At 50.0% G+C, this 24688-nt stretch overlaps 1 protein-coding gene across 2 annotated transcripts in view; it reads left to right on the top strand.

Annotated features, from left to right (window-relative positions):
* EHD4 (EH domain containing 4) overlaps positions 1 to 22944 on the top strand; it is an 85235-nt gene extending 62291 nt beyond the window's left edge. For both annotated transcript variants that reach the window (XM_047766614.1, XM_047766615.1), the window contains exons 4-6: positions 3399 to 3811; positions 13481 to 13645; positions 19033 to 22944. In XM_047766614.1, coding sequence (XP_047622570.1) covers positions 3399 to 3811; positions 13481 to 13645; positions 19033 to 19569 — 1115 coding nt within the window. In that variant the 3' untranslated portion in view covers positions 19570 to 22944. The remainder of the gene's footprint in view (positions 1 to 3398; positions 3812 to 13480; positions 13646 to 19032) is intronic.
* Positions 22945 to 24688: the final 1744 nt, after the last annotated feature.

Here is a 24688-nt window from a genome sequence, read left to right on the forward strand (position 1 = left end):
GAGTCAACTTACAAATGGCAGCTCTGTCCGCAGTAACTCTTTCTATCATGAAAGCACTGGAACGAGGTCTTTTTAAAACCAACTCTTAGGAACCCAAATTTCAATTGAAGTTTGAACACACGTGGTGCGATTGAGGCCACCCACTTGACCCAGGTGGCCCTTGGAGGAAGACATGGGTGTCTGCATGGCTGGATTTGCACAGTGCATGCCCCCGGGGGGAGGCGACAGCTCTTGGGTTGGCAAGTTCATTTTGGCAAGGAGGGTTGGAGCATCCAGAGGTCAGAACTGTTCCCATGTGGGGGGATAAATTGTTTACCAGTCGTGGTCCTTGGTAGCAAACCAAAGAAGCTGATGCTGGCTAACTTAAGCAGAAAAGGAGTTTTTCAGGAAATCAGGGTGTTGCTAGAATTGGCGGAAAGGTTGGAGAGCTGTGCTCAAAAACTAGGTTAGGAAGCCACCACCACCCTCTAAACTCAGCCACCTCTGCCACAAACAAATGCTCATTTTCCCTGTCTCCTTGCATCATTCCCTCAAGATTCAACACTGTCCTCTGGTAGGAGAGGATTGTCTGATTCCAGATCCCTTCTCTGTACACCAGCCTGCTAACGAGAGGGGCAGGGGACTGTCTGCCACACCTTCGGACTCTGTGGCCCCAAGGGGCCCCACCTGGACCCCCACCCAACGGAAGGTCATTCAGCAAAATGCAAGTCATTGGGCTTCCCACTGTGGTGCAATGGGGATTGGTGGTGTTTCTGTAGCACCAGGACACAGGTTCAATCCCAGCCCCACACACTGGGTTAAAGGATCTGGCATTGCCACAGCTTGGATCTGACCCCTGGCCCAGGGAGTCCATATGCTGCAGGGCAGCCAAGAAAGAAACAAACAAGCAAGCAAAAAATACAATTCTTGTCCTCTCCAACATGCACTTTGTGGGGTTTGTTTGTTTTGTTTTGTTTTCAGGGCTGCACTTGAAGCATGCGGAGGTTCCCAGGCTAGGGGTTGAATTGGAGTTGCAGCTGCCAGCCTATGCCACAACCACAGCAACAGTGGATCCAAGTGGCATCTGCTACCTACGCCACAGCTCACAGCAATACCAGATCCTTGACCCACTGAGCTAGTCCAGGGATCAAACCCACATCCTCATGAATACTAGTTATGTTTGTAACCCACTAAGCCACAACAGGAACTCCTTCCAGTATGCACTCCGGACACAGCATTTTTCTTTAATCTGTTTATAAACCTCCAGTTACCAAGTGAGAGAGGGTTTGGGTCAGAGAGACAAGTCTATTATCACTATCGGAAAAGCAAATCCACACACTGATTGTTTCCTAAACATCTTCCTGGAGCCCAGGGATCGGTGCCATCTTCCATCTACTGAGGATCTACTACCTGGGATCTGGGTGATCTAGTGTACAAGTCAGTCTCGAATGAACTTGAATGAACAGAACTTCCTGTTACCTTAGCAGGAGATTTGCTCTGGCCTCATGGGGACAGAACTCAAGTGAAACCTTGACTCTGAATCCTCACATAGTACTGTTTAACCCATTCATTGGGTCTCAGCTTTTCCTCTGTTCCAAACTGGCAGCTGACAGCGATGAAAGTAAACTCTGGCTCACATTCGGGGAGCTACCTTTGTCCTCCTCATCCTCGGGGACTTAGGGAGTGCCAGAGTGAGACAGGAAAGAGGAGTTTGCGTGAGCTGGCAGCACACATGCATGCGAGGTGACATAATGCCTCTGCATATCTGGGGCCAGGGTTTCCTCTGCAGAGAGGTTGAGGAGCGGGCTTGGGAAAGAGTGCATGGGGGAGGGCTTCAGCATTTCTGGATGTTTTCTTTATTTAAAGGTATCTACATCCAGTTTGCATGTCCAGTTGCTCCCCTTATACCTGCTTCTCATGGAAACTTTAGTCCATGGATCCCCTTTATTTTTGCCTAAAATCTCATTCTCCAGATACTTTTTTAGCTACTTTAGATCCCTCACTCCCTCCATCCCCAGAGTCAACCAGCATCCCCAAACCAGTGTGACATGTTTGTATATGTGCATAATTCGAATAATTTGTATCTGTGGGCTATTGAGTGGTGCTTTGTTTTTTTAACATTGTAAGTGAATATTATCATACTGTACCTGTCCTTTTGAAACCGATTTTTTTTACTCACCAGTTTATGAGAGATTTGCCTGTGTTGACAAGTGAAAATCTAGTTCATCCTCAGTACTATATGGTATTTTGTTATAGAAATAAACTAGACTTTGGAGTTCGCATCATGGTGCAGTGGAAATGAATCCAACTAGGAACCATAAGGTTGCAGGTTCGACCCCTGGCCTCGATCAGTGGGTTAAGGATCTGTGTTGCCATGAGCTGTGATGTAGGTCGCAGAAGTAGCTCGGATCCTCCGTTGCTGTGGCATAGGCCGGCAACTATAGCTCTGATTTGACCCCTAGCCTGGGAACGAACCTCCATGTGCCACAGGAGCAGCCCTAAAAAGAAAGAAAGATAAAAAGAGGCAAGAGCATGGCATTTGGGTCAGGAAAGGTGCTATCCAGGTTCTGATTGGGCTGCATTGCAACTCTGATTCCACAGCTAATCGGATTGAGAATAAAAACAAACCTTGTGGGACTAACCTCTCTTGTGGGCATTTCCTGGGACCCGCCTCCCTGGAGAAATGCCTGGAGGTCTTGACCACAATCGCAGAAGAGTGTTGACTTAGCTGCCTGATTCAGAGCCTGTTGGCGCATGGCCAAAGTGAACGAAGCAGTGTTGTCACGGGCCTAGTCGTTTTTAGAAAGAACTTGGCCAGAGACCATTTCACGGAATGGCTGGGACACACAATTTTTAAAAACATTTCCAACGCATTTAAGATCTAAATTGTCCAAATGATAAATATAAGTCACAGTTTTGGCCGGGCCAACCCTTGGCCTCTTTAACACTCTTAAAAACTTAGGTAGAGAGAAGCCAGTTTCTTTGTTTGTGGTGCTTCCTGGACACCCCACGGGATTCCCAGTGGCTGCTAGGTTTTCTTCCTTCTCCAGCTCTGATGCTTCCAGAAAAGTTTGAGAGAAGTTAAGAGCTTTTGAGCCATGGCCTAGGTCAAAATTTTTACAAAGCCATTGACCACGTTTGCCATTGATCCAAAGGACTGTGCAAGGTGAAAGAAGCAGCTCCTGGGGACAAAATGAAATTGCAGATACAGAAGTAAACATCGCCCAATCAAAATGACCTAGTGCCCCTTTTTAGTCCCTTGTCTTCCCTTGGAAGGACTCTGGGAGAGACCCATGTGAAATGATTTTCAGGTCATGAGGCCTCTGCCTTCAGCTTGGAGACCCAGGTGAGCCAGGGCCCTCGTGGTAATCGTATGCCCCTTGACAGTGGCTACACTGATGTGACCTTTCCCCCCACAGGGTATGACTTCTGCCAGGTCCTGCAGTGGTTCGCAGAGCGGGTGGACAGGATCATCCTGCTCTTTGATGCACACAAACTGGACATCTCAGATGAGTTCTCGGAGGCCATCAAGGCCTTCCGGGGCCAGGACGACAAGATCCGCGTAGTGCTGAACAAGGCCGACCAAGTGGACACACAACAGCTGATGCGCGTCTATGGGGCCCTCATGTGGTCCCTGGGCAAGGTCATCAACACGCCCGAGGTGCTGCGAGTCTATATTGGCTCCTTCTGGGCGCAGCCCCTGCAGAACACTGACAACCGCCGGCTCTTCGAGGCCGAGGCCCAGGACCTGTTCAGAGACATCCAGAGCCTTCCGCAGAAGGCGGCGGTGCGCAAACTCAATGACCTCATCAAGCGAGCCAGGTTGGCCAAGGTAAGCCAGTTCCCCCTGCTCTCCTCCCTCAGGGAAAGGGGCGGGGCGGCTCTGCTCCAGGAACCTCAGGGAGAAGGATGTGAAACAGACTTCGAAGAGAGCCTCACCATACACATCCCTCTTTTTTTTTTTTCCCTCCTATCTTTTTAGGGCCACACTTGCAGCATTTGGAGGTTCCCAGGCTAGGGGTCGACTTGGAGCTGTATCTGCCAGCCTACACCACAGCCACAGCAACACTAGATCCAAGCTGTATCTCTGACCTACACCACAGCTCACGGCAACGCCAGATCCTTAACCCACTGAGCAAGGCCAGGGATCGAACTTGCAACCTCATGGATACTGGTCAGATGCATTTCCACTGAGCCAGGACAGGAACTCCCACATCCCTCTTTAGAGTCTGGCTCCTAGCTCTGTGATCTTGGGCAGATGACTCAACCTTTCCAAACCTGTTTTCTCATGTGTGAAATGGAGCCAGTAAGAACATACCCTGGGGTGCATGGGAGGGTTCAGCGTGACCTGGTGTGCAGAGTGCTTGGTGTAGCACCTGGCGCATGGGGAGGCATCCACGCACTCACCGACTGGAAGCTGCTGTTATGTTAGGATGGTGGGAATGTAACCTGCTGAGCCAGAGAGATAGCATTGGTGGGACCAGTGGGGTGCCGCGATACCACCACTCATCACTCTGTGCCTAAGGCAGGGAACTCTGTGTCACCGCCTGGACACAGAGGGGTCAAGAGGAAGGTTGGCTCAGCCCAGCCTGCCACATGTGCTAGTTTGAGATGCTCGCTACCTCCCCTTTCCAGGTGATGGCTCCCGCTCCCCCAACCCCACCCCGCAGCTCAGCCTTTCAGCAGCCCCAGGAGTCTGTGCCCCAGGAGGGTGGGTGATAATCTGCTGACCACCCCAAGTAGTATAGTCCATTCTGTCCTATCTCTGAAGAGCGAGGAGCATGTGAGACTCCTCAAAGAAAAAGTATAGAAAAAATTGTTCTTTTAAAATTATGTGTATGGAGTTCCCATCATGGTTCAGCGGAAAGGAATCTGACTAGCATCCATGAGACGCAGGTTTGATCCCTGGCCTCAGTCAGTGGGTTAAGGATCTGGCATTGGTGCTGTGGCTGTGGTGTAGAACAGTGGCTACAGCTCCAATTCAACCCCTAGCCTGGGAATCTCCATATGCTGCAGGTGCGGTCCTAAAATAAGACCAAAAAAACATTATGTGTATATTTCATAAAGTCACATTCCTCTAAGGCCAGAAGTGCCTCTAGAGTTTATCTAGTCCCTGTGATCATCTGAAGCACCCAGAGCCCTGATACAGGTGTGCGTGTGTACACGTAATCTCCAGGTGATTCTGATGATCAGCCAAGTTTGGGAACCAGAGGTCTATCCGGACTCCCTAGTTTTACAAGCCCAAGGTAGGATAAGTGATTTCTTCAGGGTCACCTAATCCACTAGTAACAAAGTTTGGACTAAAAGCCCTCCTGGCTCTCAGTCTCACCTTCTGCTTCAGCCTTGTCCCTTCCACTAGAACCTTCCCTCAGCCTGCCCTCCAAATCCACTGATACCCAGGTCAGGAAGTGCGGTCAGTTCACTTCTTTGTTTTCTGGTAGCAAAGAACCCATGTCCCCTCCCACTTCCTCTTGCTGCTCTGTGAATGGCTTCTGCCCTGGCCCTGGGGCCCACAGGCTGGCCTCCTGGAGTCGACCACCACTTTGCCTCATTTGGTCAACAGCTGTTGAGCACCCCTGGACCAAGGTTGGGTAGCCTAGTCTGGTGGAGGGCAAACCCCTCTGTTACGGAATGGTGGGCTGTGTGCTGCTGGGATGTGGACACTGCGCCCTGAGCAGGGGCCAGCGTGGAGTGGGGGTGGGGAGGGCTCCACTGAGGCTACCTGCTGGCAGGTGACCAGCACCCGACATCCTCATTGCCCGTCATCACTGCCCTCCTGCCAGTGTACTCACAGGGCAGCCTCCCTCTCCATGAGGAAAAAGCCACCCCCCCAGCAGCGGGCCCCACCCATCATCCCTGGATCTGCTCTTCCTCCCCACTCAGATTTGCACCCAGCCCACTCATGCCCTCTTCCCTGTGGCACAGCTGATCTGGAGTCACCTGTGCACCTGTGACTCGCTGCTTTTTATCTTTTCTTCCTGGTACAAGCTGCTTCCCTCCCGGAACTGTGGCCACTTTTGTTCCAGTTCTGCAAGGCACGTAAATCCACTTATTTGCAGCTCTCCTGAAATGGTTTCCCTCCCCCACTCGTCCTGGGCCTGATGCTTGATGGCAGGAAGTCTGTTTTTGCCCATTTAGTGACACAAACACACACACAGACAGACACCTCCAGCATGGGATCTTTCTCTTCTCCAGCTGATACTGCTGAACTTAACCTTCAGGGTACCTAATACCCAATGTGATTTTATAACCAAGGCTGGTAAATGATGCCATGGCCTTTGCAGATTTCGAGATCTTTTGAACTACTTTTCGACGCCCATGGACTTTTTTTTTTTTTAATTTTTTTTATTATAGTTGATTTACGATGTTCTGTCAATTTCTTCTGGGCAGCAAAGTGACCCAGTTATACATTTATACACATTCTTTTTCTCATATTATCCTCCATCATGTTCCATCACAAGTGATTAGATATAGTTCCCTGTGCTGTTCAGCAGAATCTCATTGCTTATCCACTCCACATGCGATAGTTTGCATCCACTAACCCCAAACTCCTAGTCCATCCCATTCCCTCCTTTTTAATTTACGAGTTGTTGCTGAAGGCCTATGGACTCAAGATGCAGCTGTGTTCAGTCATATAAATAAATAAAGAGCGGAAAGCTCACTGGAGGAGCCAAGTACATGGGACTTCACTGCTATCCTTGAGCCCTGGGCCCCGTGAAGGGGCCAGCAGGGCCTGGGTTTAGAAAGGCACAGAACGCTGCTGTGTCCTGATGCTGGGAATAATGAAAGCCCTTGTGTGGAGGTGGGGGGCAGGGGGCGGTCAACTTGCTGAGCTTACTTCTAGGAAGAAAGCTTGTCCTTTTTTTTCTCCCTAAGAATAGTATCTGGCTTGTTCCTTTTCATAAAGAAAATGTTTGAAGTACGGATGTTTCCAGCCTCAGCTGCTCAGTGCCAGCGTGTTCCTGGGGCGGTACCATGCCACGAAGGGGGGCAGGAAACAGAGTCTGGGGTGGATAAGAAGCCGAACTCAGCACAATGGCCTTGGCAGCTAACCAGTGCCATCCACTTCTACATCATCTGCAGTTTTATGTTCCATTTGTGAACTTGTTGCTGAAATGGACGAGGAGTCACCTGAGTTCTCTTTGCAATGTTTCTGTTTCATAAACATGCTCTTTGGCTTTGGTATATTAATCTTAATTTCTCTTGATCCAGTTTTCTTTTTGCAAGCCAACCATTACTGAGGATCTGCAGTGCTCCACAAGTGTCATGATTTGTATTGCATGTGTCATTTTGTTGATCATGTCAATAAATGCACAAAGTTGAGCATTTATTTCCCACACAAAGGAACTAAAGCTCATTAAGGTCAAGTAATGTGCCCAGGGCTTTCTCAGCCTTAAGTTACAAAAATATAGATTCAAACTCCAGTGGACCTGACTCCGTGGTCCCGAAAGCATTCACCTGAAGTCCAGAGTGGACAGCATCCATTGCTTCTGTGTCCTTGCTTTCTGCATTAATCTGTCATTCTGTTTATTCTATAAAATTCTCCATCCACAGAAACCCTACAGAGTTTAGAGGTTTATCGAGCTGACATTTTGAAAGCATGCAAAGGATTTCAGTTTTCAGGTGTCACTTAGAAGGTGTCACATCTGAGTTGGGGTGTGGAGCGTGTCTATTTATAGACTACCATAATGAGGTGGTGGTTCTGTAGTAATCAAACTCAAGATATCAGAAAGGTGACATTTTATTTATTTATTTATTTATTTACTTACTTACTTATTTACTTACTTACTTACTTACTTACTTATTGTCTTTTGCCATTTCTCGGGCTGCTCTCATGGCATATGGAGGTTCCCAGCCTAGGGGTCAAATCGGAGCCATAGCCGCCAGCCTACGCCAGAGCCACAGCAACGCAGGATCTGAGCCGCGTCTGCAACCTACACCACAGCTCATGGCAACGCCGGATCCTTAACCCACTGAGCAAGGCCAGGGATCGAACCCGCAACCTCATGGTTCCTAGTCGGATTCGTTAACCACTGGGCCACGACGGGAAGTCCAGAAAGGCGACATTTAAATAATATGTAAAATGGCACTCTTAACCAAAGATCTCTTGAAACTTAATGATTTCCATGCTTTTTCTATTTATGTATATTTTTCATAGCTGTCTATTTCAAAGAACAAGAAACTTTTAGAGTGGATTTTTTGGTTAGCCTCAAAGATTATATCTTATGATGTCAGCAGACATCCTTCTTTGAAGACTGTTCACAATTGAAGAGGCCAGTCAAGTTTCATTTCACGATTTTTTAGAATAATCTCTCTGGGGAAAGCCCCCAAAAAGGATTTAGGATGTACAAATTTAGTTTTATTCAGCTATCATTAAAATAGTCAGGTTAAAGAAATTAGGCTCAAACTCCAAATAAGTATAGTTTATGGGATAAAGGCACAAAGGTAAAATAATAAAGCAAGGTTACTATAGGACCCTTCCCTATAAATATAAATAAACACTCTTCCCAAGTCAGGAAAGGTTCCCACCCACCTGGAGCCCTTGGATAGAAACTGAGTCAACATTTGAGGAAGGAGTAACTGCAAATGAGAACGAAAAGGAGAGGTCAGTGATTTCCACTACAGTTCCGTGGAATTTAGTTTCGTCTTCAAAGCATGTTCTCCTCTTAGTCACGTGGCGCGTGCAGGGCCCAGCTTTCCGCTTTGTCTGTGCTGCCCATTCCTTCTATGGAGAAGTTAGATGTTTTGAAATTCACCGAATGGACCCAGGCGAAGTTATGCAAGAATTATTCTCCAATGGCAGATGACCATCCCTGTGATGCTTAGACTGCCAGCTGGGGGGGGGGGCTCTTACAGAAAGCTCAGTTGTGGGGTAGTAGCCCTTGTGGCACACTGGGTTAAGGATCTGGCATTGTCACTGTGGCTTGGTTCGCTGCTGTGCTGTGGGTTCGATCCCTGGCTTGGGAACATCTGCATGCCTCAGGAGAGGCCAAAAAAAACCCCTCCATTGGCAGGCCCAGACTTCTGTGGGTGTGTCAGTGCTTGAGTCCACATAGGTGAGCCTCTCTTTGAAAGCTGATCTCAGATGACTGGGTGGGCCCCCTCATGTCCCCTTTAAGGCACTTCAGAATCACATGTGCTGTTGGTGCCAGCTTTGATTTCAACAGAATAACAAACCCCCAAGTTCAGCTGCCTCTCAAAGCCTCACACTCTTAGTACCCCATAGGTTCATCTTCTGGGTCTTTAATTCATGAACTGAATGTTCTATATCATCATAACCCCCATTTTAAATGCTGATCTCCAGGGTTTAAATGCTCTGTGCAGATTTCCAGCTGGGCCTGCAAAGATACAGGTCTCACACAGGTCATGTTAAGCCTGACCTGACTTCCCCCATACAGCGTCCCAGGATCCAAATTCCATGGACATTTCTATTCCTACTGCCTGTGAGCACCGAAGGCTTCTAGCACTCGCCACCAGGAGTGGCCCCCCAATCCCAGGCTGGATATATCGAGTATCCCTCTGTGTGCATGTTTCCCAGCCTCGGCTATACAAACACTTGTCCCTGGACATAACTAAGGAGATTGTGGCAGAGTCTAGCTGTGAACTATACACCCGTGTTCATTTAAAGGGGAGGACATCTCTTCCTGCTCATTGAGGTATTAGCCCAGAGGAAAGGTGATATTTTCATCCATTTGATTTACCCCTAATCACCACCATCTGATGAGCTGGGACTTTTCCAGTTTTATATAAAGGAAAGAGAAAATTGAACAAGATATGTCCAAGAATGTTCAGAGGTCCCAGGGTTCAATATCATTCACTTTGAATGAAGTACTGGGAACCCAAAATCATCACGTTACTATTTAAATACTTAGAGTTTAGGAGTTCCCTGGTGGCCTGGTGGTTAAGGACTTGGCATTGTGATTCAGGTTCTGTCCCTGGCCCAGGAGGTTCCACATGCCACAGGTACGGCCAAAAAGAAAAAAGAAAAAAATCAGGGACTTCCCATTGTGGTTCAGTGGTTAGCAAATCCAACTAGGAACCATGAGGTTGCGGGTTCGATCCCTGGCCTTGCTCAGTGGGTTAATGATCTGGTGTTGCCTTGAGCTGTGGTGTAGGTCGCAGATGCAGTTTGGATCTGGTATTGTGGCTGTAGGTTAGACTGGCAGCTATAGCTGTGATTCGACCCCTAGCCCAGGAACCTCTATATGCCACGGGTGCTGCCCTAACAAAAGACACAAAAAAATTAGCAAATACTGAGTGAACACAATAAATAAGTACATAGAGTTTAATAATTGTTTGGTAAGAGCCAAAGAGCCCCCAGCCTCCTCTGTCATTACTATCCCCTAGCTTCTCTTTCTAGTGGACAGAGTGCATTCAAATACATGCTCTCTCGATTCTCATAACCACAACCTATGAGGTGAGAGTTGTATTCTCCAGTTTGTGGATGAGCGAGCCAAGGTGGGGAAAAGCTGGCCCAGGGCTGCTCAGTGAGCTGGTGGGCAGTGGCAGTGGGCCTTCCAACACTAGGTCTCTTCCTGCCCACTTCTGTTTTCTCCCCATCTTCTCTTTCCTATTCATCTTCCTCTCGATTCATCTTCTCTCATTATAAAGAACAAAAGGTCACACTGTGTCTACTTCCTGCCACGGGACCATCACCAGTTCTGACCCTGTGTCCTACATTTATTTGGAGACATGTCAGGGCAGGAGTGTGCTTTCCAAGTTGACAGGGGATGTCAATCCCTGTTTACTGAACATCCTTAGAAAATCATAAGGTGCCGTCTTGCTGGAAGATTCCACGTGTTGTTCCTAGCGTTGTGTGCCATAACGATTCTGTATTGTGTATATAGGGAGGGGAGAGAAAGTGACATTTCCAAAGCTTCCCCATGAGTTAGGAATGATCAGAAACCAAACCTCAAAGTTGTTCTATAGGCATTCCCCCTGTGGCACAACAGAGACGGTGTCTCCGCAGCACCAGCACGTGGGTTTAAGCCCTGGCCTAGCACTGTGGGTTGAAGGATCTGGCATTGCCACAGCTGCAGTCTAGATCACAGTTGCGGCTCAGATCTGATCCCTGGCCTGGGAATTCCATATGCCTCCTGGCAGCCAAAAAAGAAAAAAAAAAAAAGGTTTATAGGACCTAGTTAGTTTCAGGTTTTAGCAGTAAGATTTTTAATTCATACCTACAAAAAGTAGTTAATTTTATAAGGTAGGGAATGAGGCAATGCTAGTGCCAGCTCTGCATCTCCTAATTAGTTGAATGACCTTGAGTGAGTCATGTTAGTTTCCTGGAACCAGGAGTTCAATCTGATACAGGGGCCCCTTCCAGATTTGCTACTCCAGGATTTGAAGGATTATATTTTACCTCGTAACTTGTTAAGCTACTTAAAGGCAGGGCCTGGGCACAGCATCTGAACCTGGGTTACTGTCTTAGGACACCCAGGGAAGGGCAGGAGGGGCAGCCACACAGAGGAGACCTCAACAAAACAGGCCAATGACACTTCCTGGAAGTGCAGGGTGAGGCTGAGAGCAGCCAACAGCATGAGCAGGTCACCTGAGGGTCATGACTCAGGTAGCGCCAGGCAGGTGGGGGGAGGAGGGAGATGAGGCCTGGCATCCAAGGGTGGCCCATTATCCAACAGGCTTGGCCATCAGGGGTGACCACTATGAGGGCAGGGATGAGGGAGAAGGTGCACATTACCTGCAGCCCAGCCCAGGGAAGGCAGGCCCTGGGTACCAGACAGTGTTCAAGAATGGCATGCAGATCCCAGGGGAGCCAGGGATGGGGCGGGGAGCTGGGAAGGAGGTCAGCCTTCCCTGAACAGGGCCCTGGCAGCTTCAAGCCACTGCACTTGTAGGTGGTAAAGTCACCTGGAGATCGCTGTAGAGACCTGGCAGCTGCCTCAGGCTTGGGCTCTGGGAAAGGATCTCGGAAAGAAACCCTCATGGATGGAGACTGAGCCAGTGGGAGGACTTCCCACTCCAGCTGAGGCTGGATGCAGAGCAGGGCAGGCCTGAGCCCAGAAGAGAGAGAGGTCCACAGGTCCAATGCAGAGGATCCAAGAGGGCAAGGTTAAAGAAATGACACAAGGAGAGCTGGTGAGCAGCTGGCTCTCCCCAGTTGAGTGTGGCAACCCCTGCAAGTCCTTTGGAGTTACCAAGGGCCCTCCCCAGCCCCATTCAAACCAAGCCAGGTATCTACTAATCAAGGCAAGGAAATTACTAGTCTTGCTGATTTTACCACCGACCCATCATATCCTCAGGAATGCAAAAAAAAGCCTGCCATTCTAAATACAGGAGTCCCAAACCTGGGATTTCTCTAGTTGTCTCAAAGAATTGTGTAAATATTTTAAGTTGTTTTGATTTGAAAAGTAAGTAAATAAGTTTTCTAGTGATGGAAATGTATAGAAGCATGTCTCCCAATCTGTTGGTTTTTAAATTTTTTATTATAATTGATTTACAATGTTCTATTTACAATGTTCTAGCAGTAGCCAGGCAGCACACTGTGTGCTTGTGTTAAAATGATCTTTATCTAGATGGAGAAGTTAGCGCCATCTGGTTCGAGCACATCTGCATTTGCGTTATGCACTTGTTTTAGGGTTCAGATCTTAGCAACATGTTTCTGGCTGTGCCCAGTATATATCCACGCACAGAGGCTCACAGCTGAGCCATGGGATGTGTCTGCTTACCTGCTATATTCCATTTCCATTCCTGCGCAGGATTAGAGTAGACGTCTGTTTTCTTTAATAGGATTTTCCATCGCTACATAGTCATTTTCCTTTTATAATCACTGCCTTGAGTTTCATCTTTTCTTATTTTAGTTATTTTCTTGACTTCTAAATTTACCCTGTAGAATTCTAGATATACAAAGAGAACTTCTGTAACAAACATTTCTTGACATCCTAAAGTTAGAGATCACTAGAAGGGTGGGAATGTTAGGGAAGGAGATGACGTGGGCCAAGCGGAGGCCTCCCAGCAGGACTCACTACCCTTCCCATTACAGCAGCAGGCCTGCGACCCAAGTGACTGTGGTTTCTGGGGCTCCCCCATCATGTACCGGGGGTCCCTCTCCCAGAGAGAACTTCTGCCGTCTAACCTGATCCTAGGCAGCTTGTTTTGTACAAAAACGTCTTCCGTGATCTCAAGATCTGACCTGTCCACAGCGGCAGGGGTGGGGGTTGTGGGAGTTCACATCTCACTGTTCACTGGGCACAGATTTGCATGCAGATCAGCCATTTCCATCGGCCTTCAGCTTCATGTCCTAGTGCTCCCGTGCACCTGCCCTGGTAAGACTTTCTGTGAGGTCTTTTCAGGTTAATCACCAAAACCAAGATCTTTCCCACCTATGCTCTTCTCCAAGATCCCCGCCCTCCTCCCGTCCAGAGGACTGTGACTCTGGGGGCAGTGCCTGTTACATGTTGCGACGCATGTAAGATGCCGTCTTGTTTGTCCTTTTCTGGTGCAGTTCTAAACAGCACTTCCTCACTGACCTATACCCTTTCAGGTACATGCCTACATCATCAGCTATCTGAAGAAGGAGATGCCGAGTGTATTTGGAAAGGAAAACAAGAAAAGAGAGCTGATCAGCAGGTTGCCAGAGATCTACATTCAGCTGCAGCGAGAATACCAGATTTCTGCAGGGGACTTCCCCGAAGTCAAGGCAATGCAGGTAGGGGAGCCCATTATTACATCACCGGTGGGGGTGGAAGGGCACCCACCTTGTCTAGCTGGTTGCTAGAATCCTGCGTGGGTTTCATTCTTCTTTTCTTTTTTTTTTTTTTTGTCTTTTTTTTCTTTTCTAGGGCCACTCCCATGGCATACGGAGGTTCCCAGGCTAGGGGTCTAATTGGAGCTGTTGCCACCGGCCTACACCACAGCCACAGCAATGCGGGATCCGAGCTGCGTCTCTGACCTACACCACAGCTCACGGCAATGCCAGATCCTTAACCCACTGAGTGAAGCCAGGGATCAAACCAGCAACCTCATGGTTCCTAGTCTGATTCATTAACCACTGCGCCACAATGGGAATTCCGGGTTTCATTTTTCAGGATGGAGGATCACACATTGAATTTTCCTGGCAAACCATGAGAAATCAGGTCCTGTGAATAAAGCAGCAATTGTCTGCCTGCCTAAACATTTAAACAAGAGGGAGACATTTCAAGAAGTATATTAAGCTCACCTGGAAAAAATTCTAGGCACACCACCTCTCCTTAGGTTGTGTTCAGGGTTTTCACATTGAGGTGACACCTGTTTTTTTGAATCCCAGAAGGATTTCAAAATTGTAAGGGAATTAGAGCTGAGGGTGACCTTGGAGGTCACAGAAGGTGGCCTCCTCAAGCCGGCCCTCCCCAGCACTGCCCTGCACTTCAAGATTATGTGCTCAGGCAGCGCTGCTGGCTCAGGGGCCCAGTCCAAGGCCATGGTGGTCTGTGGACAACGCTGGAGTTCACTAGATGCCAATAAGCTCTGCTCACTGAAGGTTCTGCCTAAAGGTCAGCTTTGGGCAGCCTTGAGCCTAATTTCAGAGTCTCCCTGAGCTGTGTCTGGACATCCCCAGAGGAGCCCAAGTGGGTGCTGCCACCCTGGACCCATGTGCCCACCTCCCTTCAGTGGTGTTAGATGACTGATAGGTGACTACTGGTAGCAATTCTTGACTGTGTTCCCCCAAGCAAAGCCACTCCACCTGGCTCCTCAGAGAGAGCCATGCCGACCATCTCCTTGTCCAGTGCAAGGACCTGCCTGCACCGGAGGCCACAATTTTCTCTGGAAGGCAGGCAACACAATTCAGATGCCTGCAGCCACCAGCCGGGAGTAACATGAAAACAAGAGAGGCAGGCTGCCCCCTCTGACCACCTCTCGTTTCTTGCACTTGGTAGAGGTGTGGGTTCCAAGAAATATGTTGCTCCCAGGAGGAGAACAATTTTTCAAGTGCGATGAGAACTTGTGGGGCTCACAGTGGGGGCATACTGGGGAGTGTGTGTCCCAAGCCTTGATGGGGGGGCCCCGCCCTGCCTGGTGGTCACTGACCTATGGGGGTGCAGGCCTGGATGGTTCTTGAGAAGCTGAGAATCTGTCAAGTGTCCTGTCTTTGAAATTTTGACTCAGACTTTCAAAGAATAGTGCATGGGCCAAAGAGAGCAGACTGCATACTGGCTGCACCCTGGAGACCTCTGGCCTCGGAGCCACTGGCCTACCTCAGGAGGGGCCAGGTGATGGCAGTGGAGGCAGGGGTCAGCAGGCCACAGCAGGGGACACGTCGACCCTGAGGGGTTTTTTATGAACACTCTGTATAAAGTACCTGCTAAAATAAGAGTAGGATACACTTACTGTGATACCTGGGATCAGGGTGACTGTATCTGGTATATATGATCTGGTCAGATATGTTTTAGTTGCCTTTAAAAATTACATTAAAACAGGGAGTTCCCGTCGTGGCACAGTGGTTAGCAAATCCGACTAGGAACCATGAGGTTGTAGGTTCGATCCCTGGCCTTGCTCAATGGGTTAAGGATCTGGCGTTGCCGTGAGCTGTGGTGTAGGTTGCAGACATGACTCGGATCCCGCGTTGCTGTGGCTCTGGCATAGGCTGGTGGCTACAGCTCCAATTCAACCCCTAGCCTGGGAACCTCCATATGCCACGAGAGCGGCCGTAGAAAACACAAAAAGACAAAAAAAAATTACATTAAAACATCTTTCTTTCTTTTTTTTTTTTTTTTTTTTTAAATAAGTGAGTTGGGATTCCTGTACTCAGTTATTGAATTTGTTCTGGTCACAGAAAGTTGAGAGCTCCTGGGACCTCTTCTTGAGCAGGTTCTGCTTTCACACCCTCAGGTTATGCCCTGCACCCCATGACCAAACTGAGGGCAACTGTCTCCTTGCATCCTTCTGATATTTTTGAAGGGAAATGGGTTTCTTGCCTGGAATGAAAGCTGTGAGTAAATACTCAGTGTGTCTGATGGCCACATGGGGCATCTGTGGCTCATCAGCCTCCTGAGGGTCCTGTGCCGCCCCCCAAAGAGGTGCTGCTCCCAAGCCCTGAAGCCTTCCTGACAGACCTCTCCTGCCCATTTCTGGGGAGCTCCCATTCAGAGCAAGCAAACACTGTGACTGGAGCCACTCCTGGCCACGGTTGCCTGGGCCTGGCCGGTCATAGGGCATTAGGCCCTCCTGAGCTGGCCAGAGGGGCAGTCCCCCACCTGGATCCAGGAAGCAGCCACAGCCCATGTAGCTGGGACATGCAGAAAGGGTCTGAATCTTCACTGAGAACCCCGCAGGCAGGCCCCACACCAGGAGCCTTAGTGTCTGCAGTGGACACTTGAGTGCCCTGGGAATGGGAGCAGGAGTCCCACCTGACTGGTGTTCATTTATTCATTGACCTAAGAACAGTGATTAAGGTGCTGTTCTAGTCCCCTGGAATCAATCAGTGAACAAACAGTAAAAATAAAAATCCTTGGCAGTTCCCTTGTGGCGCAGTGTTTTAAGGATCCAGTGTTGTCACACAAGCAGCTTGGGTGGCTGCTGTGGCACGAGTTCAGTCCCTGGCCTGGGAACTTCTGCATGCCATTGGTGCAGCCAAAAATAAAATATAAAAGCCGGAGTTCCCGTCGTGGCGCAGTGGTTGGCGAATCTGACTGGGAACCATGAGGTTGTGGGTTTGATCCCTGGCCTTGCTTAGTGGGTTGGGGATCCGGCGTTGCCATGAGCTGTGGTGTAGTCACAGACGCGGCTCGGATCCCACATTGCTGTGGCTCTGGTGTAGGCTGGCGGCTATAGCTCCGATTTGACCCCTGGCCTGGGAACCTCCATATGCCACGGAAAACAGCCTTAGAAAAGGCAAAAAGACAAAAATAAAAATAAAAGCCCTTGCCCCTCCAGCATATCCATGCTGGGTTACGGTCTTTTGTTGCTATGACTATAACTGGCAGCACAGCCCCATGTTGGGATCTGCGCTTTTTACAACATAAGTACTGTTATGCTTCAGTGTAATTCATGTATTTGGCATCTCATTTAGTGTCTCTCTCCTGTGGAAGGTTATAATGCCAAGAAGCCAGTGACCCATGTCCTGTTCACAGCCACATCCCCAGCCCCTGGGGTATAGCAGGCGCTCAATGAACACTTGTTGCATGAGTCAGTAAGTTAGTGTACGTTTACCCCATAGCAGGCTCCAGGGTCTTGAGTTCCTCAGACCCTGACTCCCACAGGGCTCACAGGCCAGTGGTTTCTGGAGCAAACCCCTGAAAGCTGGCCAAGGATTCTTCCTTGGGAAGCCAGCCAGGCCCTGATCACACCACTCCAGTCCCTTCAGGGAATCCCCAGAGAACAGGGCAGGCCTGGAGTCCTGAAGCTCTGCTTACTGTCAGCTGATACCTCAGGCTAGTTTGCTGTCACCCGGGAAGCTGTGGGGGTTCCTGGTGGGGGTCAGGGCCTCTGTCTTCCCACAGTCTGTTGAGCATCTGACATGTTGTCCAGCACAGGCTTTCAGCCTCACGTCAACTGTGCCTGGGGTAGTGGCAAGTGCAGAAGTTTGGAGATGACTTGATCATGACCTTTGCACACCCCGGGGTCACTCAGAGGCATTGCCACTGCCAGTGTTAGGTCTCTGTTCTCCCTGTGCTCCTATGTCCCAAGCTGGCCAGGGTGACTCTTTGCTGTAGCAAGGAGCCGAGCATACCTTGCAGACTTTTGCCCAGCACTGGAGCAGACCTGTGACCTGCTCACGCATCTGCCTGTGTCTGCCCTATACCCTTTGCTGCATCCATACTATAGCCACCTTGATTGCTGACACAGTTGTCTTTCTTAGAGAATTGGGCCCCCACAACTGATGAATTGGCAGCATTTCAACAGCAGAGGGCAGCAGAGCCATCCCCTTCTGGTCGGACCTCCCCAGTGGATGGGAAACTGCTCCTGGTACTTGTTGAGAGTGAAGGCAGGGGGGAGCCCAGTGGAGGCGGGGCTGAGACCGACCTTTGTCTCTTGGGAGGGAATTGCAGGATCCCAGGTTTGATGGCTTTGATGGATACCGTTGTTGATGAGTAAATCCTTAAATTCCCTAGTGCGTGTTCATCCGGTAAAAAGTCTTGGAGCCACCCTGGTGGAGGACAGGGATGGTGTGGTTTAACTTGGGTCACGCCTGCCTGGTCAGGGCTGGGAAGGTGGGTTCCTCCCAGATGAGAGTGTCGGGCTTATTTCCTATGCGCCCTGCGAGGCGGGATTGGCTGCTGCTTCCTGTCCACCCCTGCAAATATGTGGTCCATTCCCCTGGCTGGTTTTCCAGAGATTTGCAGTCTGAATGCATATCCCCTGCAGGTGGGTGGAAGGTTTGGGCGGGCACTGCCCTCATTCGTCCACTTGGCCAGACACAGGGGCCCTGTGTGTGCCCAGAGCTGAGGCTTATTCATGAGGAAATAGGGTAGGTGTCCATGCACCCAGGGGAATCCAGACTTGTTTACCCCAGCGGTACTCAGATTTTTGTGTAGGCTGCCCGCTCTCCTTCTCCTGGGCTTTCTCGTCTCCATTCCCTTAGCTGACCAAGCTGCCAGCAGCAGGAGCCCGGTGCCAGCAGCAATGTTTGGTGCTGATGTTAGGGGGACATGCAAGTGACAGTGATCCATCAGCAAAGATGAGGACATGCAAACTGGAACACTCCTTAGAAACCAGACAGGCCCGACTACCCCACCACTCTAGCCCAGCCCAGCCTGCTTTGACAGCCATAGATTGTGCTGGTGAGAAGAGTGTTGGGAGGTCACCTCTGTAGAGGCATGTCCGGCTGTTCAGCTTTCAGCTCTGTCCCCTCCACCATCTCAAGCTCAGGGCTCTACTTCTGAATTACAACCTGGTATGCCTGCCCTGTTGGGTACATGAAGAAGGGCCCAGCTCTAGAATTCCACTCCTGTGCCTGGAAAGTTCAGATGTGAGAACCCCACCAAAGAGAGAGCTCTGGACGGCCCAGGGTGTGGGATGCCTGCTTTAAGGGCGCATCCGTCTCCCTCCAGCCGTCCCTCTCCCCTTTTGCTTCCTTCAGGGAGGGTGTTCACCAAGTCTGTGCCTCCCCTTTTTCAGGAACAGCTTGAGAACTACGACTTCACCAAATTCCACTCGCTGAAGCCCAAGCTGATTGAGGCTGTGGACAACATGCTGAGCAGCAAGATCTCGTCCCTGATGAGCCTCATCAGCCAGGAGGAGATGAGCATGCCCACGCAGCTCGTGCAGGGCGGCGCTTTCGACGGCACGGCCGAGGGCCCCTTCAACCAGGGCTATGGGGAGGGTGCCAAAGAGGGCGCCGACGAGGAGGAGTGGGTTGTGGCCAAAGACAAGCCTGTCTATGACGAGCTCTTCTACACCCTGTCCCCTGTCAACGGCAAGATATCAGGCGTCAATGCCAAGAAGGAGATGGTGACCTCCAAGCTGCCCAACAGCGTCCTGGGCAAGATCTGGAAGCTGGCCGACTGTGACTGCGACGGCATGCTGGACGAGGAGGAGTTTGCACTGGCCAAGCACCTCATCAAGATCAAGCTCGACGGCTACGAGCTGCCCAACAGCCTGCCCCCCCACCTCGTGCCCCCCTCCCACAGGAAGTCCTTGCAGAAGGCTGATTGAGAGGCGGGCCGCACAGAGGGCAGGTGGTGCGGGGGGGCCTGGGCCAGAGACCCACGCTGCCACTGACTCACTGAGTGACCCTGGGCAAGGCTCTGCCCTCTTGGTGTCTCTGCTTCCCCATCTGTAGAATGAGGGAGGGAAGTCACTGGACACAAGATGAAGTCCTTTCACCTCTACAATTCGCAAAGTTTCTATTAAAATACTGAGGGGAGAGGATGGATACAGAGAGTAAAGGGTTGAGAAGAAAGGGAAATTGTCCAAGGAGTACTCAGAAGCCTGGAGAAGCCCAGATGTGGAATCCAGGAGCCACGGGGAGTAAGCTAGGGGCTCTGCTGGGCTTCCCTAGACTCTTCATCCTTTGGAACCTGGCTGTCCCTCAGAGGGCACTGGGTGGGAGGGCCTGCAAAGACAAGCTTATTTTGTTTATTTTGTTTCCTGCTGTATTTAGAGTAGAAAAAACAAAAAAAAACAAAAAAACAGCAGAAGGGGTTTCTGTTCTCCCCAAACTGTCTACCAAAGAAAAGATTGCTGCCCCAGCTTTGAGAGGACACGCCACATCCACATGTCCCCATCTTTTCTGCAGCCCTGCAGAATAGTTGGGCAGGCCACAGAGAAGTCTATCCCGGTGCCCGCTGGCTGGTCCTCCCAGAGCCCCTCCAGCCCTGGGGACTTCCCAGCAGAGTTGCATTTGGTTAGGAATTTGGAACTCAAAGCCTTAATTAACCCGCGCAAGATTTCTAGTATTCATTTCTAGTCACATTGAAATTTGAAGATTAGCTTTACTGGTCTATGCAGTCATTTGTAGCAAAGTCTATCATACCTCAACTAGAGTAAGAAAAGAGGTGGTTCTCCCCAGTCCTCAGTTACTGTGGTTACATGTCCCCAGGGCTCCTTGGTCAATGGCCAGACTTAAATTCAGCAAAAACACAGCTTGGTGTTTGCAGGGTCCTGGCCCTGTGAACACCAGGGGATGAGGGGCCAGCCTGCACTGGCTGTCAGGTGGAAGAGGTCAGTCTACTAGGGTTAGACACTATTTTCATTTAAAAGGGGGGGGGCATTCTTTATTATGTCCATTTTTTTTTAATATCATTTCTGTATAGAGGACAAAGAAAGGCCTTTATACAGAAACAAGATGGAATCTTCGAAAGGCTATGTGGTTCACACCAGGAGCTAGGTTTGGGCACTTAACCTGTATGTACGCTCCTGAGCATCCTCTCCCCAGGTGCCCCATGTAAACCTCTCTGGACCACTTGCTCAAATACCTGTGTCCACTGGAACCCAACCTCCCAATATGTGGGCTCCCGCTGGGGGACACAGGGGCCTTTCACCATTATTTATGAAGTGAGAGAGATCTGAAAGAGTGAGGCTGTGCGTGGCCTGGGGTCTTGCCAGCACCAAAAAGTAAATGAAATCTGGACAGTTCCACCTCAGTCTTCCGAAATCCAATTTTTTTTCTTCTGGTGTCACCTGTGACATCAGAGCCAGAAGTGCAGGTTTAAGAAAAGGTTCATTTTAGAGGAGCATTTATCTGGATGCCAGCCCTCACACTCCCTAGCTTTCTAAATCGTTGTAAGCAAAGTCAATACTTTAACCTGGTTTTCAATCTTAATGAGCACTTTTTAATTAATTAGACACGTAGGAAAGAGACATTTATAATTCTAGTTCTGTAATCTGAGCAGATGGTTCTGTGAAGGCACAAGGACCACCAAGACGCGTTAGTGCCATGGACGCGCTGAAGGGCAAGGTGGAGAAAGGGGCGTTCATTTGTTCAAAGGTTGAGATGCCAGGTTAGCAGACTTCCATTCAGAACAATCTAGCTTCTTTCTCAGTTGTCATATATAAAGATAAATATATGCACATGTTGCATGTGTATGTATTTTTGACACTCGTTGATGTGTGTCTTGATATAGCCAAGTCCCTAGGAACACAGAGGAATATGTTTTAGAGGAGCAGCAGATGAGGTTTCTGGTTCTTCGTGGATGGAAATGCCTCCTAGCATTGTGAGTGCCCTCAGATGAGAGAGCATCCAGCAGCTGAATGCTTCCCCTGCTGAGAAAAAAAGGAAGAAAAAGGAAATCACATGTCCTGCTTTCTTACTATCTTAAAACACGAAGTCATCCATCATGAAAAAGTGGATTGGAAAGAAAAACACTGGAAAACCTTAGGGATGGTGGCCAAACGAGCACCCATGTTTTCCCAGGACTGGCATAGAGTTCCTTGAGTCTGTGTCCCAAACACCTGTCACCCCCTGGCCCCACACAGCAGGGCCAGGAGCCTGGGGCCCTCAGGATCTGGGCGCCTTGCCCAACCGTGTTGCCTTCCTACACCGCCCCCTCCCCAGAGTGCTCAGAGATGTGGGGGGTGGGAGTACGTAAACTCCAGAACTCTGAAACTGTCTCCATGCTCTCTGTGCTTCCACAGAAGGAACCAAAGCATCTGGAATCTGTTTTCTGTGCAGCACGTGGTATCACAGAACACAAACCTCTGCCATCTTGAATTTTGGACAAAGTGGACATTCAAGTCATGAGCCTATCTGCACAGAAGCATTGCACTGAGACCTGCCCAGCCCCCCAGCTCTGCGGCCTCACACAGAAGTCCAACCTGCTGGGCATCTTATGTGGATTCTTTCCTCACCACGTGCTTAGATGGCCCGGGGCAGGGCCGCTCCTCCTTGGAGACGGCCATGCAATCCAGCTGGCTTTCATTTTTCCAGGGCTGGACCAGGTTCTCTGGGACTCTTGCCATCAGGCACCAATAATGCCTGGATTGGGACCTGTGGCTCTTCCCTCAGAGTGCTGGACCTTCAGGGGTTGGATATTTATTCTGTATCGTGGGATTGGAGTCCAGATGCATGGGAAGAGAAGCCAAATGCTCCTGCTCTCCCTCACTCCTCGCCCCCATTATCAGCAGAGCCCTCATCCCAACACCCTGGCCACAGCCTCTCCTGTGTCTGCTGGGTCTCAGGACCACCCCGTGCCACACTGGGCATGTCTTGTACCCAGATGGAGTACAGGTGGATGGAGTCCACCACTTAGGGTGGGGTTTATCCACCAGAGTCATGGCCTGCCAGCCTCCACCAGAACCTTTCCACTTTGCAGCTGCACTTCTTCCTGGTGACCAGAGTGATGCCTTGGAGATAAGAAAGGCCTTTAACAGAGGCTCTGTTTACTCCCTCCATGGGATGTGGCGGAAGAAAAACATTCTTAGGACAGATAACTCACCGAGTGCCCACAGACTCAAGTGAAGAGTATACCAGACGATTAGCCGATGCAATTAATACACAATGCTTCTATTTTTTTGTAATCTTGTTCAGAAGTGTCAGATAAAAAAGGACACAGCCTACTATCAATAAACTTCTGCAAAAAAAAAAATTCACTCTCTTTTCCCCATTGGCTGTGGTTTCCTATTGACTGTGTGCCAGCTATCTAGGGAACAAAGCGGAGATCCCTTGGATCCATTCTGAAGTGAGGCAGAGGGGTTAGGGGGAGGGTGTGCCCCTTGGCAGGCCATCCCTGTGACCCCCCCCCCCGACTCTTCCTGCATCCTCTCTATGTGGGCAACTCCCAAAATGGGGCTCCTCCAGCAGGAAAGCAGTTCCACCCACTGTGGGCCGAGGCCAGGTGTGGGAGGTGGCCCCAAGGGAAGCTCATGAGGGGACCCTGGAGAAGACCCTTCTGAGGCTGGGGACAAGAGGTCACTGAGCATTCAGGAGATGGCCTCTGTCCAGAACCTGGGGCTACAGCAGTGCTAGGGTGCTGGCAGGCTGGCGCTATACCTCCCTCTCACCACACCTCACTGATGGGGACCACCCATCTGTGGTTTCCCCACCAGCACCCATCTACTTTTTGGTGATCCAGACCAGGAATATCCTTAGCAGACCCTTCCCCACTTTCCCACCCTCAGTCTGAGACATGAGGTTTGGGGAGATAGACCCTACCCCTTCTTTCCAGGGTGGGTCCTGATTGGCTTGAACCATTTAGAGTATTTCACAGAAATTGTTCAGGAGTGGGCATAAGGCTGTGAGAGAGCCAGGCCTCTCAAACTTCCATTCCAAATCTCGGGAGAGATGTCCCCTCTTTTCTGAACGATGCAGTGCAAAAAAGTGAGCCTCTTGATACAACAATATAAATAGCATTGAGAGGTGTGTCCAAGGTGCTGGGGGAAGAGGAGGGAGGTGAGGCTTGGCAGCAACCAGCCTGTGGAGCAAAAAGATGGAGGAGGCATTGAGAAAAGCGAAGGAAATCCAAACCTGTGGTGGCATCATTGGAGCTGCTGGATCAAACCTCATCTAAAGTCCTCCTCCTGCCAGATTTTTCAGTTACATGGGCCAGTACATTCCCTTGATACTGTTCAAATCCATCTGACTTGAGGTTTCAGTTCCTTGCAACACAAATATTCCAACCCTGTACTGACCAACAAGGATTCTCATTTCAGCAGGGGCTGCAGTCAGTCACGGCACAAGAGGAGCCAGTCCTGGCAGCACGTGTGGTGGCTTTACTGCAGCTGGACTAGGGAGGAAGAAAAGCAGTTCCCCGCCCCACTCAGCAACCTCTGTTGAGATCCTTGTGCAAAGCATCATGCAGCTCCATCCCGTCTATCCTCTGGGGGTCACATCACATGGGATGACCTGGGCCAAGGCTCTCAAGGAGGTAAACAAGCTTACCAGGGCAGGAAGGAGCAGGTCTTTCACTGGGGCTGATAGGATAGGAGAATGTGGACAGTGAGAGTATAAATGACCTTCTAAGTTGAGAGAACAACTGATCCTCAGATGTGGGTAGAGAAGCTCTGGTCCCAACCAGATGAGTCTTGGAGTTGTGCTGTGGGAAGGCACCCTGGGTGGGGTGTAAGCTGACCTGCAGGCAGGGTGATGAGTTGGGGACGGTGATGAGGATCCACAAGGGCCTTGGGAGTAACCAGATGGGAGGGTGCCCTGTGGTATACTCACTGGGGGCACAGCAGCGGCAGCCATTGGTGCCTGACTGGACCCAGGGCTGCAGGCGAGGAAGAAGCTCAGGTTCATCCCAAGTGGCCGGGAAGCCAGTCAGTGACAAGAGGAACCTCATAGGGAGAGGACAATAGGGGCAGAAGTTTCTCAGATGCAGGGCAGTGGCCCCCTCCC

Source organism: Phacochoerus africanus, chromosome 2 (genome assembly GCF_016906955.1).
Source record: "Phacochoerus africanus isolate WHEZ1 chromosome 2, ROS_Pafr_v1, whole genome shotgun sequence".
Lineage (NCBI taxonomy): Eukaryota > Metazoa > Chordata > Mammalia > Artiodactyla > Suidae > Phacochoerus > Phacochoerus africanus.